This window comes from Pleurodeles waltl, chromosome 10 (genome assembly GCF_031143425.1).
Source record: "Pleurodeles waltl isolate 20211129_DDA chromosome 10, aPleWal1.hap1.20221129, whole genome shotgun sequence".
In the NCBI taxonomy this organism is placed as follows: Eukaryota; Metazoa; Chordata; class Amphibia; order Caudata; family Salamandridae; genus Pleurodeles; species Pleurodeles waltl.
The window spans coordinates 489,808,671-489,824,788 of NC_090449.1; the positions used below are offsets into that span (position 1 = coordinate 489,808,671).

The window sequence follows — 16,118 nt, forward strand, 5'->3', positions numbered from 1 at the left end:
TACGCCAGAGTCGCCTGAAAGGACTTTTAAAGGTTCATGGAGCAATGTGATATTAGTGATGTTGTATAAGTTATGGAGGATTTCGTCCCAGAAGGATTTTATCCTTTTGTGTTGCTAAAGTTGCCCTAAGTGGGAAGGGTATGCCCAGACGTGCGTCCCTTGCTCACTGTGCCACTGGATTCAAGCTAGCCTAGCTGATGAAGGGTGTTACCCTGAAACCGGTCCTAGGATGCCTGTTTCTAGTCCAGGGAGGACCTGACTTGGCAGTTCGGGCTGGACTGTTCCGATGGGGAACAGGGTCAAGACTGATTTGCATATGGCTGGGTCCAAACTGGTGTGGCATGGTGAGCAAAAGAACAATGGATTAAACCCAGATCTATGACTGGGGGTGAGTGTTTGAAAAGTTTCAACACTTCGTCCATCATTCTTTTGGATTTTATTAATGGTCAAGCTGACCAGCTGTGCAGAAATATGCCCTATTCACTGCAACCCTTCCAGCAGGAGGACGAACTCCCAAACATTCTACGCACTTGTATAGGCATCAGATACCATAGTGCAACAAGTTTGTAAGCGTTTTCTTTATGAGACATATCGATGAACTAGACGCCCTCTGCCATATAACTCCCCACGTGTCCTCAGGAATGTCAGTCCTGTGTTCCCTTTTCCATTGTTTCATGTATGCATGTTTGTTGACAGGCGTGAGGGTAAGTATATAACAATAGAGCAGTGAGAGGCCTGTTTGCCAAACGTTTGAGTGGAAAAGGGATTCAAGAGCTGTTTAGTCTTGTTCTATAGCTGCACAAGCCTTCGGAGGTCCAGCCCAGTCTAAAGCCTGGTCTACGCTGTACACCATAGGGCAGGAGAGACCAAACTTCTTCCTTAAGGAGTCATTTGTCCTCAGGACATTGTCATCATAGAAGGCCTGAAATCTAGGAGCCTTACCTCTATCCAAAGTAAAGGAGGAAGGATGAAGTGCTCCAGGAGGAAAATCCGGATTAGGTGCCAAGGGTGTGCGAGGAAAGGGGTAGGTGGGGAAGCCGTGCTTGGTGTGCACTTCCTGACAGTATTTTAGTAAAAGACATGTTAGTGGGAGGAGCGGGGGACCCAGAGAGATTTTTGAAAATGAAAGCCACAGCAAGCCGACCAGGGAGACCAAAGAGTGAGCCTTCTCAACCTGCACCCAAGTCTTATTGTCTGGGTCATGATTCCAATCTAGGGAGGGTCAAAGTTGTGCTGCCAGTGTGCAGGTGAATATATCGGAGAAGCCTAGGCCCCCATCTGCTTTGGTGCGTTACACAGTCACCCTGGCCATGTGAGGGGATTTGCAGCCCCAGACAAAGTGGAGCATTTTGGTGTGAATATTTATCAGCATTGATTTGGGAATTCAGAGTGGAAGGGTCTGAAAGATGTATAGAAGGCGTGGCATGAAGTTCATCTTGAGGCATCTAAGTCTTCCGAAACAGAAAATTTCCAGTTTGTCCCAGTGGTAAAGGTCCTTGAATAGAGCAGTTAATAGTTGGGGAATATTGCCCTGATACAAGTCTGCTGTACGTGAAGTGAGTTGGATCCCTAGATAGTTAATATTATATGGGTCCACTATTTCAGTACCCCAAGCTTTTGTAAAGTTCCCTTTAAAGTTGGACATTCTGGAAAAAGAATTCCTCATCAAGGCTGGGAAGGAGGTAGCAGAATGGGTATGGAAGCATAGGATATCGTCAGCGAAGAGGGCCAATTTGTGTTCCCTGATGCCTACTCTTATACACTTAATATCAGGGTTGTTTTGGATTTTTGCCACTAAGGGTTCCATGGAAAGTGCAAAAATGGAGGGGGAGAGGGGGGCAAGCCTACTGTGTCCCCCTTGTAAGGGAGACCAATGCGTAATTTTAAGGAGGTATCACTCATCTGTGAGAGGAAGTATGTAGACATATAAGACTGAATTTCCAGTTTATCAAATTTATTTATAACTGTCCAGGCATGCTTCTTTGCTGCCAGAGAATCCTTGTCAGCTATAAATAAAAGTACTTTTGTTTTCCAGTATAAAACAACTTTTAAAGATACTTTAGTAATGTACTGAAACTCAGACTGCAGCTCAAAACTTTGGAGACAGTTGGATAAATACAATCTCCAAGCACCAGCATAAGTCGAATGGGTTATTTCCTACCAACACGTCCAAGTAAGATAAAGATAAAGACTGCATACATTTAAGTAACTCTGCCTTCCTAGAAAAGACTTGACTTTGGAGACCTAGCTCCAGACGAACTCCAGCAGGACCAATATCATTTGGGATCATAAAAACTGATTTTCAAGTTTTAATCTGGAGTAAGTCTAGTAATTTGGCATCCTTCCCTTTAAATATGACTGAACCGTAAGCTAAAGCTGGGGTCAATTTAGCTTTCATAATTTTCACCAGATGATCATACGATTGCCATTTAAGTTTGTCTCATAGTAATTTAAAAGCATAGATAGAGGATGATGTCTTAGCTCTTAAAACATAAAAATGACCTTTAAAAGAGGCTTTATCAGCAATTAATATTCCCTAGTACCTGTAGCTGCTCACCACATCTGTTGACTTCCCTCTAGCATACCATGTTCTAGTCTTAGCGAATGACGACCATATCAACATTATCTTAGTTTTCGTAGTATTCAGTTCAGGACCATTCATAACTGTATATTCTTCACAGAAATCAATTAGATGCTGCAGGCCTATGGGGGTCTGACTAAGCAGGATGGTGTCATCCTCAAATTGTAGATATTTTATATGACCATTGGCAGATTTTGGCAGATGGGCATTGATCTAATCCAGATGCTCATACAAATCTGGCTGTAACAGGGTTGCGGGAACTCTGTTTCATGACGGTGCCCCGAGACCTATGGTCCGGTACCCCGGGGACACCGCCGACAGCCGGAGACCAGGAACGCCCACCTCTAACCCGGACGTCCGGGTTAAATCAGGAAAAGAAGACGGACCAAGGGGAACACCGCGGTTGGAAGAGGATGACCTGCGACACGAGGAAGGAGAAAAGAACACAGAGGGAAGCACAAGAGAAGGACCGCAGGACAGGCAGACGAGCCCGACAACAGAGACGAGCACCGGAGAAGACGGGGAGCCAGAGACACCTCGAAGGGAGGAACCTCCGCCAACGGAGAGGACTTTGGACTACAACTCCCGCCACATCCCTGGAGGGACGTGGCTTTCCCAGGTACGAGTCTGCTTGACAAACACTGCGGGCTATTACTGGTAGAAGGGAGGGAATGCGGGTGGTTCTGGACAAACAGCGGGAAAAAGGACACGTAGACAGTCCGTATCGGCATCTCCTTTTATTATCGTTGTTTTTGTTTTATTTTATTTTTTCGTTACTAACCTACACTAAATTTGCACTGATTAAGATGGCTCCTGTGAAGACAACAGGGTTGTGAAATATAGAGAACCAATACTTTTGGTTGCATAGAAAACAAGCACAACGTCACAGAGGTTAAAAATTGGGAGCACTCGCCTAGCTTTGGTTTTCCCCACCACGCCCACACTTGCACTTCCTAACCGTAACATAAGAAAAGAAGAACAAAATACTTACTGTTTTCTTTGGTTTCTTTATTTTCTTTTGGTTAACTGGCCCCATTCCTCCATCCTGACTCATCGATGGGGACCTATCTGGTGGAGAAACAACCCTAAGAGAGAAAAGAGAAAAGAGGTGTGTTAAAAGAGAGAAGACAAGAGAGGAGAGAGACATAGAGACACTAAAAGGAGCTGGAGGGGAGAAACTCCATTAGAAGACAACAGTAACTGCTGTGAATCATTAATACTGAAATAGCTTAAGATACTAATAAAAGGCAATTTCTGAACTATACAGTGACTCCAATAAAGTTAATATCTCCAGCCCAGTTTGATATCCCACGTCCTCTACAGTGGCTCATGGAAAAGAATCAAAAGCAGCTTTTAGGTCAATAAAACAGACATAAAGATTTAGTTTTTTCAAAAGTGCTCTTTCTGCCAACAGGGTTAGGGTCAATAAATTAGTAACTGTGGATTGATCCTTACAAAAGCCTTATTGGTTAAATGGGATTAGACGCTTGACCGCTGACCATTCTTCCAGATCCTTCGATAACCGAGTGGCAAAAACTTTTGCCTCAACACCGGTTAAGGCTATTAATCGATAATTGGTTGGATTTTCAGACGGGCCAGATATATAAATGTGTTGCAGAATACTTCCTTGTCACGTCTCCAGAAGTACATTCATTAATAGAACCTCTTTATTTAGGGTAGTCAAAACCTCAGCCCTCATTTCTGGATTTGCTCTGAAAATGGCATTTGGGGAACCATGTGGGCCTGGGGCCCAATCTGATCTAATCTTCTGTATTACGTGATTACTTCTTTCTATAAAGGAGCTGGAATTAATAACGCTGATTGGTCAGTTTGGCTGGGTCAGTTTGGCTACTTAGCTTCATTTGAACCTGTACACATCTGTCAACTTCATTTCCCTGCAATAACTTACATATTTAAGGGGAGCAGTTTTTCCCAGAATGCCATTGACCTGTAGTGGTAACACAGGGACCATACAGAGTTATCCCCCAGAACGCCTTCTAGTTGTTAGCCTTACTAGCAGTTAACAAACTTTTCCACAAGTCCTGCTGGTAAGCCATCTTAACCTTCCATAATTATTGTCTATAGGCCCTCCTTAACTTCCTCAGTTTTATTTTAAGAGAGGAGTATGTTGACAGTTCTTTCTGGTCCTAGTTGCTCTATTTAGAGCTGCCTTCTGTTGGTAAAGTGCAGACATATACTACTTTTTATTATTCAATCTAAGCGGTTTAGCTTTTAACACATTTTTGGCACAAATTTGTAGACTAGAGATGTATAGATTACCTTCCATTTGTCCTCCATTAGCTCTCCAGTTTCCTTATCGCAGCTGCAAAAACCAATTAAAGTTTCTGTGTATTTTAGTATTTCCTCTTTATTACCTGTGTGCCAGGCCAGTCTTTTCAAATTATAGGCAGATGGTACTTGTTGAAAACCATGGATTTTTGCATATGTCAGATGGACAAGTTTAAGGTCAGTTCCTGTGGGTTGTGATCACTTTCTCTCCTTGGTATGATGGAATAGCCAACAATATTGGGGAGCAAGTTCTCCTTGAGAAGAGTATAATCTATTATAGAACAATATTTTGGATTTTGAAGGTCAGAACTGTAAATGTCTTCTCTGTGGAAGTTTCACTCAATATTACCAGACCCAGGTGGCACATATTTTCACCACAAGATTGAGCCTTACATCTGCTTAGCTTATCAGATGAATTCAGTGTAAATAAATCAGATTAATCTCCTCAGAGATGATTAAGCTCATATTTGGATATTGATGCTCAAGAGTTTTAATTATTTCTCACAACAAGAACAGTTGAGACTTTTTAATATTTGATTTGTACTCAGATAAATATTGATCAGAATCAAAGGGAAATAGAAATATAATTTAATACATTGCAGCCTAGATAGCTGAAAATCAATTGCCTGTATCTTGACAGTAAACCTAGTAGCATTATAAAGAGAGAGACCTCCTTTTGCACGACCTTGCTGTGATGTCAAGGTGGCTGGGATAATTAATTCTTGGTAGCCAATAATTGGTAGCTTTTGATCTTTGTTTGTTTCCTGTAACATCAAAATGTTGAAAGATTGTAGAAAGGATACAGTGTCTATATCATCCATCAAACATGCCAACCCATGTACATTCCAGGAACATAGTTTTGTGGGCTTTTCGGGGTTGCCTTGATCATTCATACATCAACTGGTGCCACCAGATTTTGCTTTGGAAAAAGTGACCGGAAGCCAGGCCCAGTCCTTTTTGAGATCTGTTTTCCTTAGGATTTATCGTACACAAGTACATACCCCTAAGTGAGACTTTTTAATTGTAAGACCTGAAATTTGACCTGGGTTATTCAGTGGACCTATTACTCCTCGTAACAGGCGATTCGACTGCCTTGTGCAGTTCTTTGGGATAGTGGGCAGATCTTCAATTTTTGGTGGGGCCACAGGGATCAATAGAGGTGGGTATTTTTTATCAGCTGGTCTTGTAACCGCTATACTGCATTCAGCAAATGTTAGTCTAATTTTGAATACTTTGTTTGCGATATCACTATTAGACCGAATAGTAGTAGTGAATTCGCCTGAGGATTTATAAGGATCCTGTTTAAATTGTACCAATACAAGGTCATCAGAGGAAGGGTGTGATAGAGCTGGAATTGAGGCTGTCAATTTTAGTAGAGAACCATGATTAAGAATGTGGAGGGGGCCTCTGGATTCATATAAAGGATGAAAAATTATCTTTACATTGTTGTTTGATCAAGTAGTCTGTCCTAACCCTACAGTAGTCCCCACTCTGTGATGTGTGCATGGACCCTACTCAGCTACCATTAAACTAGTGCAATTTCTCTTCCCCTATTTATCCTGTATCTGCTCTGTTGCTCTGAGTTACTTCATTTGCTTGAATTGATAGCAGTAGGGCTAGCTTTAAAAGCCTTCACTGAGTCTTCCTCTGGTCCATTTATAGCATTTATTAGGCCACCATTTTTCTTTATTGTATTGACATAGGACTCCATTAGTACAGTGGAGGTTTTTTGTTGGCAGACCTCATTATTATTATTGGAGTAGATATATATACCTTTTCCCGTTATCACTATTCTGCCATTCTACTGGCTGGAGCCCAGACTGAGAGTTGGGCAGACTTTCCTTGTTATAATTGGAGGTTATCTCCACTATCTCTAATTTTTCATGCTGCTGTTGATAATTGAGCTGTCCCTTGCATTTGAATATAGGGAAGCAATTTGTATATGACACTTCTGACCTGGGAGGGGCTGCAGAGACTTTATTAATCTTATTCCTAGCTTTTCTTTGCTTCTTTCTGGCCCTTTTTGTGAGACCGTTTTGCACATTTGCACCATTGGGAGAGGTAGGGGCATCTAGGGCAGACTGTGTTTCGTAATTAGTCCCTCTCTCTACTAAATGAGCTTTTAAACCCTTTCCTCCTCCATAGCTGACTCTAAATTAGCTGTATTGTCTGGTTTCTCTATTTCACTGTACACGGCTGAGTTGGACATCAGTGCAATCAATTGATTGAAATACTGGGTGGGCAATTTAGACACTTGCCCCATCATAACCCCTTCTGGGCTTAAACCAGAGATCAACGATGGAGGTACATCTGACTGAGACCTAGAATTTGAAGCCATATTTTTACCTTCATCTACACGTGCTCCTACTAGTTTTTGTAGATCTGAAACATTGTCTAGTATATGGACACAGGTACATGTTATTAATTGATAGTTTACATCAGATTGAGCTTTAACAACCAGGTTAGTGAGATTATTGTAATTTAGAATCAATTCCTGCTACGTAAAGAGCAAGAGTGTTAGGCAACTCTACCTGGATATTTAATTAAACAGAGTGGAAATGTAGATCAGCTGTAATTGCATCCATTGTGCTCAGCATATTCCCCCACAGGCCAGTATGCTGTGATTGAGGATTTGTTTTGGGTGGTAATCCTGTCCCTGTTTCAATTGCATCATGTTTTGCCAAAAAATGATAAATCAGCAGATTATAAGGAATTGTTCAATTGTTTATCTTGTTTTTGACCTGGCACTGTCATTAAAGGGTTATCAGAATTGTTAAGAATTACCTTCAGTGGAGTTAAAGTTGGTTTTGGATCCAAATGGGTAAAAATCATTGTTGAAATTGGACTAAAGGGATCTATTTCAGAATTTATGTCTGGTTGGACAGAATTTAGAAGATCCTTCCCTGACCTGGTGACATATTAATGCCTAACATTTATTCTTGTTTTGAAAAAAGGCAACGCCAGACTTCTAGGGCATGTTTTCCCAAGAATATAACAGAACTATCACAACTTGACTTGGGGATTAATAAATCCTAGACTGCACCAACATAGTTGGAAATCAATTCTGAAGAAGTTTGACGTCCCAAGTCCAACAAAGGGACATGACTAAATTGGGGAGGTGGAGATATTGTCTGAGGGCCCATGGCCTTGCTGCGATTTGTAGTGGAGTTTGTTAATTGCTTACCTGAGACATTAAAAGAAGTATCTTCACTTACTAAACTGTTGTCTGAGGTGCAATAAGGCAGCTGATAGCAGCTGAGGAGCATACTGCCAAAGGGGCTTAAATATTCCTAGATGTGTTAAGCTCACATTAGATCCTTTGTGGTATTTTGAAATAATCCCCTATAGATGGCTGAATAGAGTGCTGGTTAGCAGTACTGCTGATATGTTTATAGGGAGGCACCATGTCTTTTTCCAAGAGGGACATTGCTATGGGTGCATCATATGGGTCATGAATGTTCACCTCAGCGCCGGGAGGAGAGACAGCGTGTCCCTTCCTCGTCTCTTTCCATTTCTTTTGAGACCTCAGGGTCCCATGAGAACGTCCGGACCCCACTACTTATGATGATATTTCCAAGCACAGATTCAGGTGCCATATACAAACAAATATAGTCCATAGGTTTGGTTTGAATGTATATGTTATATTGATCTATATTGTTGAATAGATTAGTGGGTGGATCTTCGAAGGCTAGAGAAGCTCACAGGGGGTTTGCAAACCACACACTGACCTAGCCAGGTGATTTCTGCTTCCCCTTGGCTCAACCCTCCATGTTCAGCAGCTAGCACAGCAACTACACCTTTGACCCCTACTGTAGAATACAACTGTGTGTCTCTGTAAGTCTCTTACATGACAGGTTAGCAGATTAGCAATGGCACTCCACAAAAGGTTCAACAGATGGGCAAGGTAATAATGCAGCGAAACCAGCACCATGGCAAAATCAACCACAGTTGTCTATTTACATTCACCCCCTGGTCTTGCTGAAGTCACTGCCTCCACCAACACAACCAGGCTGTAGAAAATGACAGGAAATGCCAGGTAGTAACTGAGGCCTCAGAGCTGGCAGTCCACTGTTGGTCTGCTCAGTTTGCAGTCTGTTGACGACTTGCTAAGATTAGGCCATAAGGCTGCAAGCTCAATAATCTGCAGCCAATAACCTTATAGAGACTCCCCTACCCCCAGCAAAAAGAAGAATGGGATACCATGCCACAGCAGAAGAAAATACAGCACCTGCAGCCGCTCTTTACTGCCTTGACTGCCCTGTCGAACACCTGTACCTGCCCGACTCCCCAAGCAGGCTGGATACAGTGGCGGTGGCCAGGAGCAGGAACAATGCTGTCGGCTGCTGCGGTAGAGAGGACTAGAAGGACCAACCGTGCAACGAGATCGGATAGCTCCAGAAACCAATTACAGCATGTACTGGACGTGTACTTGGCCGAGGTCTGGGGGCTGAAAGGCAGCTCCGTCGGATCAAATCAGTTAGGTTTAACACTGTTGAGCATTGAATGTTGAGCAGCCATCTTTTCCTCAGCGTTCTCCTTCTGCGTGTGGGCGGGCACGAACATGGCATTAGAGGGTGGAGGATGTTTTCCTACTACAGTCATTCTGTTGTGCAGTGCTATCTCTGGTCATTATATCAAAAGGAGTTAAGGGAGAACAAGGAAAAAAGTGCTTTCCATTAATCATTTAAAAAATGGCCCTATTCATGTAATTAGCTCTTAGATGTCCATAGAGTGATGACCGGTAAGTGGAGATATGTCTTTCTACCTGGTTGGAGAAAACATTTCATGCCTAAGTCATAGCCATCTCTGGGGTTGACAAGACGGTCAGCAGCTGTAAAGGAATCAGGCATCACAGCCCATATACATTTGTCAAGTCATTGGTAGGCAAGAATCTACTACAGGCAACTTTGGGAAAGAGCAGCCCAATGGATATGAGTAAACAGCTAATGGCACTTATCTTCATTTATGCATTTTCTAAATAAAGCGTTTTGCTTGATTGCGCCTGTTAATGTCTTCAAATGGGTCAGTGACCACTTGTGCTGTATCTTAGTTGCGAGGGTCACATTATATGTGTAGTTAGTCATAGTACATTACCATAGCAATTGTTCCTGCTCCACCTCAGGGAGATGGGCACTATGATCAAAGGGATCTTAGTAAAGTAGCAAAGTGGTGGAGCCAGCGCAATTGCAGGACGCTGGACACAGTCATACTAAATGTCCGAATACGTTAGTGGTGTAGTGCAAATAAATTCTGTGGTCTGCATGTGAAATATCTCGATCTTTCTAGAGGTTCATCTTACCGATGGCAGTATCCACCATTCATAAACGCGCCTTCTACTAAACCTTTCTTATTTAGTGGGCCTGATGTAATGACTTGCTTCCAGTGTCTGGGGCCCCCAGTTTTAATGACCGAGAGAATTTGGCTGCTAACTCAAGGGTCTTAGGGAGGAATTTAGCATTAGCATAGCAAAGAACCCTGCATCACACATAATTACCAACTCCCATATTAGTAGTCCTTTCATGAAGGGGTGAATGTACAGGATCCTACCCCCATATTCTCAATTTTTTCTCCATTTGTGGGTATGGCCTCAGTTGGGCTAGATTGGTTCCCACAAAGTCACAATGTGGCTCTTACATGATGTGTTTGCAATTACCCAACATCAGATTTATAGCATCTGTTGAACTTTTTTCCTCTCTGCCCTAGGCCAGGCCTCTTCTCTGCCAGAGCAGATGGACAGCCTAAAAGCAGCGAGGGATTCCTTCTTGGGGGATGGAAGAAACTGGCCTTCCCAGAAAGGTAGATTCTTTTTTATATTATGTGAGCCAGTCTCATTTGTTTTCAATTGTTTCTCGTTTTAATTCTGCAAACCAACTTTTCCTGGGTAATTGATTCCTCATACTCTGCTATTGGTGGCCTGCAGAAGGTAGTGAATGGCTTCCAACAGATTGGCTTCATAAGTCCATTCACAGGTGTTGAATCCTCGGGGAGCAACAGCACACAAGAATTGAGCATGAAGTATTGTGACAGAGGAGATGTTGGTAAGTGAAGATCCTCAGGTCCTTGCTGTCTGTCCAACTCTAAAGTAACAGATATATGGTACAGAAGGCCTCAGCTGACAGAACACAGAATTAACCAATTTTGTCACAGAAGTCACAGTTTCCCGCTCTGGTTCTTAAACCATGTTCTTTCTCCATTAAAACTGCACCAGGTAAAAAGGGAGGAAGCGTTTGGCAGAGCTTGTTTTGGTAGCTTATTAAATATGTTGCTTCTTTTTTCCACATACAAAATTACACAAAATCTTTCTGTGTGGCCTAATCGGAGACTAATGTGCTTTCTTTCATTTTGCTCTTTAGAAAATAACATCTTTTAGATCACACTTTTGCCTCACAAGTCGTTCTGCCTTTTGCATCTGTAAAGGGTAGCAAACAACTTTGCTTCATGCCTTAGTGCATAGCCAGCAAAAAGGTGCACTCGAGTATACTAGTATTTGCCACTCTCCTGTACTGTATATAATAAGGTCCAACATTACTTGTGGGCTTTCTTGATTGACCAGTGAGTTTCTTTTATGTGGACAATTATAATTACAATCTAAACCATTACCCCCCATGCATTGGGATGCAGATTACAGCAGACTCAACCCGTTGTAATTTAGGTGTAGTTCACTATCACATGCATTCTCATTGAACAAAAATCTGCGCTTTGTGTCAGTTATGTTTTTTGCAACAAAGTTACATCACAACTGAACTTAGCAGTATTAAACAATTGCTTGCGTGACTGTCTTCCTGTAGGAAAATGCCACTGTTGGCATGGTTATCGCCCCCCCACACACACACACACACACACACACACACACTTTTTGCCTAGTGTTGATGGCAACTTTGATTGAAAGTGTGCTGGGAACCTGCTAACCAGGCCCCAGCGGTCTTCCAAAAACTGTACCTTTGTTCCCACAATTGGCACAGCCCGGGCACACAGTGAAGCCCCTTGTAAAAGTTACCCCTTGTACCAAGGGCCCTGTGGTCAGAGAAGGTCTCTAAGGGCTGCAGCATGTACTATGCCACCCTAGGGGAACCCTCACCCAGCACTTAGCAGCTTGTATGTGCTGGTAGGGAGAAAAAGATAGTCACCATGGCACCCCTCTCAGGATGGCTTGTCAACAAGCCACTGCCTATGGCATAGGTAAGTCACCCCTCTAGAAGTCCTTACAGCCCTAAGGTAGGGTGCACTATACCACAGGTGAGGGCATAGCTGCATGAGCAATATGCCCTACAGTGTCTAAGTCTATTCTTAGATATTGTAAGTGCAGTGTAGCCGTATTGGTTATATGGTCTGGGAGTTTGTCATTACGAACTCCACAGCTCCATAATGGCTTCACTGAATACTGGGAAGTTTGGTATCAAACTTCGCAGCATAATAAACCCACACTGATGCCAGTGTGGGATTTATTGAAAAATACACTCAGAGGGCATCTTAGAGATGCCCCCTGTATGTTAGCCAAACTGCTAGTGTAGGACTGACCGGTCAGTGCCAGCCTGCCCATTTCAGATGAGTTTCTGACCACAAGGGGTGAGTGCCTTTGTGCACTCGGTGGTCAGAAACAAAGCATGTCCTGGGTGGGGGTGCTTCACACCTCCCCCCCTACAGGATCTATAACACCTGGCGGTGAGCCTCAAAGACTCAAGCCTCGGGTTACAGCGCACCAGGGCACTCCAGCTAGTTGAGTTGCCCCTCCCCCGGACAAAGCCCCACATATTGGTGACAAGTGTGGCTGGAACATTAGGGAAAACAGGGAGAATTGACCACCTCAGCCAGGACCAACCCTAAGGTGTCCAAAGCTGAGCTGACCCCCTCCCTGCAAAATCCTCCATCCTGGTTTGGAGGATAGGGACCAATAGGATTAGGTTTGTGCCCCCCTCCTCAGAGGGGGGGGCACAAGAAGGGTGTAGCCACCCTCGGGCCAGTACCCATTGGCTACTGCCCTCTAAACCCTAAAACGCCCCTAAATCTAGGATTTAAGGGCCTCCCTGAACCCAGCTTGTCAGATTCCTGACGACCTACAAGAAGAAGAAGGACTGCTAAGCTGAAACCCCCAGCAGAGAAGGAAGACGACAACTGCTTTGGTCCCAGCCCTACCGGCCTGTCATCTACCTCAGAGAACCTGCAAAAAGACCAGCAACGCGTCCAGCGGGACCAGGAACCTCTGCCGACTCAGAGGACTGTCCTGCACCCAAAGAGGACCAAGAACGCCTGAGGACAGTGGCCCTGTGTAAGGAAACCAACAACAAAGGACTCTCACCTCACTCGAGAAGCGTGAGTCTTGACCCCTGTGCACCTGACGCCCACGGGCCGTATTCAGGTGGTCCATCCAGCAAGAGAGGGTCCCCAGGTGATTGCTAGCAAGTGCCCTGCTTTGGTTGACTTCTCCACGGCAACGCCTGCAGAGGTAATCCCAAGGGTTCCCCTGAGTGCGACTGCCCCGGATGAAGATAACCAACACCTGAAGAACCACTGCACCCACAGGCCTAGGAGAAACTGACCCCGGATGCAGCATCATCCAGGAGGCCGCCCTCCTCCCTGTCCAGCCAGTGGTTTATCCAAGAAGACCCCCTGGACCTTGCCTGCAGGCTCTGAGTGTCCCCCAGAGTCTCCTTATAGACCAGCACTGGGATCCGACACCCTGTTTGCACCCTGCACCCGGCCGACCCTGTGCCGCTGAAGGTGCGGGTTTGGTGCCTACTTGGGGCCCCTCCCGTGCTTTTCAAAATCCCCCAGGTATGCCCTCCGAGCCGCAGGTACTTACCTGCTGGTAGACCGAATTCCGAATGCCTCTGTCTCCATAGGAGCCCACGTTAATTTGGCTCCTCTTTGCCTCTGCACCAGACTGGCCCTGTGTTGCTGGTGGTGGAAGTTTGGGTTTACCTGGAACCCCCGTATGGTGGACTACCTAAAACCCGGAGACAAGAACTGTAAGTTTGATACTTACCTGTAAAACTGTACTATCTTTTCTTTCCCCAGGAACTGTTGAAAAATGCAGTGTCCACTTTTAAAATAGCTTTTTGCCCTTTTAAGAAAAACTGTATACATTGTCGATCCCATTTAAAGTCCTTATCATATACATGCAAAGTATCTTTCATTTTCTGTAGTTACCTGCAAACTCAGTCTTGTGGTTCTAAAAATAAACTAAGAAAATATATTTTTGATATATAAAAACAATTGGTCTGGATTTAAGTCCTTTAGTGTGTGCTTCTTCTATTGTCTGTGTGTACAACAAATGCTTTGCACTACTCTCTGATAAGCATAACAGCTCGACCGCACTACCAAAAATAGAATATTAGTATTATCTACTTTAGCCTCTTTTAAACCTCTGGGGAACCCCTGGACTCTGTGCACAATATATCTCATTTTGATATAGTAGATACAGAGCCAGCTTCCTACACTATCTCTGTGTTTTGTGGGATGAATTGTGAGCATGAGATGAGTAAGGATGTGATTCTGTTTTCAAGATACAGATACAGGTTGAGTAATCTACTAAATTTTCGAGATATCATTTTCTGTGATTAATAAATCCTCTGTCAACTCTGCAGAATATGAGGTTTTTAGCACTGTATTCTCTTTGAAAGCACAGGAAGTTCTTTGTATTGTTTTGTTTTCCTCATTATGTTATAGCCATGATTTCTAACTATATAGTCAAAGCTGTTTAACTGAAAATACTTCATGAAAGAACCTAAAGTAGTTGTATTTCTATTCAGGTAGAAGATATATTTTCTTCTGACTAGAGAGAGGTCTTTGTTGGTCATATATTTTCTGATTTTACTGCTGTGGTTCTGCTTAGTCCAAATCTTGCTCTTTGCCAAATGTAGCTGTAACCATTTAAAAAAAATATATTTTTGTTCTTTGCTTTCTAGTGCTCTGTGGTCTTAGAGTTCAGATTTCACGTAGAGTTCATGCATCTTTCATGCATCTTTCTTGTGATATCTGTTTTAACATATTTTGGGAATACAGCCAAGGAAATATTATTCACTGAAATCCTGTCTGGTTGTGCCCTATGCTCCTGGAAATTTGACTGAGGTGTAAATTAAAATATCCCAGTCTTAAAGCAGAGGTATTTTTACACAAGGAACACATAGCGCTTTCACTTTGGAAATTCTTTTTAGATTTCATCACTAACATCATTCATTAAAGGGAGACAGTTTTCTTTATTCACCAATGTTTGAGGTGGGGTTTTGGAGTTTATTCCGCCCTTACTTAAAGTTTCTAAACTGTTTTTCTTGTATTTCTATGTTTCAAAGATACTTTAACTCCCACAGAAGCTTTCAACCATCTCCTAATATGTTGAAATCTTCTCAAGTACTATATAGGATCATTTCTCCTTTTCATCAACATGGCTCCATATAAAGACTGAATTCCATGTAAGAAAATGTTCAATGCCCTGTGTGGCTGTAGATACACATGCTTTGCATAAGTCTGCCATCTAATGTTGGGTCCAGAGTGTTACAAGTTGCTTTTATTCAAAAATGTTTTCGGGTCACTGGATCAAGTGACTCCTTCTCTCTGTGATAGTGTGCATGGGCATCGGGTCTTTTGTTAGATTGTTTTCTCTCCGCCTTTGGGTTTGGATGTGTGTTGCTCTCACTCCGGCACTCCCTCGGCTCGGTCTATCCCGAACTCTTCTCTTCCGTCTTTCTCTCAGTGACAGTATTGTACTTCGAACGGGTATTCTATATATCTCATATTCAGTCAGAATTTCCACACGGGGAGCCGGTTCACAGCTCTTTGGAGCTTCCGTGCCAGTCTCGGGCCTAATCCTCCATGCGGTGTCAGACTATGCAGGGCTAATAGAACATACTCCAGTTTGGTTCTGCCCTCTATGCCACTCTAAATTCCACCACACCGACCAACATCTGTTGTGTAATTTGTGTCTCTCCCTGGACCACAACGAACAAAGTTGTGACGACTGCTGTTCTTTTTGATCCAAGAAGATGCGCTGGGGGGGGCCGAAGAGCTTGTCGGTTGGAGATTGCATCCAAAACACCAGAAGACACTCCAGATATCTTTGGGGAAGTCCACGCGGAGGAGGGACTAGAGCAGGAGGAGGCCTTCTCCATCGAAGACTCTGAGTCGGACGTCCAATCCGATATTGAGAGGCAACCTGTCACCTCTGCGTAACCCGTAAGTAGAACAGCCTCTACTCCTCAAACAAAGACTCTAAATTAACCCTAGAAGCAGGTCGCCAGACCGCCACTGCCTT

At 43.5% G+C, this 16,118-nt stretch overlaps 1 protein-coding gene across 13 annotated transcripts in view; it reads left to right on the top strand.

Annotated features, from left to right (window-relative positions):
- Window positions 1-16,118, top strand: part of LOC138261643 (uncharacterized) — a 1,036,964-nt gene that overhangs the window by 833,553 nt on the left and 187,293 nt on the right. For 11 of the 13 annotated variants that reach the window (XM_069210793.1, XM_069210794.1, XM_069210805.1 and 8 more), the window contains one exon: window positions 10,574-10,666. The exons of the other annotated variants lie outside the window; for them this stretch is intronic. In XM_069210793.1, the coding sequence (XP_069066894.1) occupies window positions 10,574-10,666 (93 nt within the window). The remainder of the gene's footprint in view (window positions 1-10,573; window positions 10,667-16,118) is intronic. 13 annotated transcript variants of the gene reach the window in all.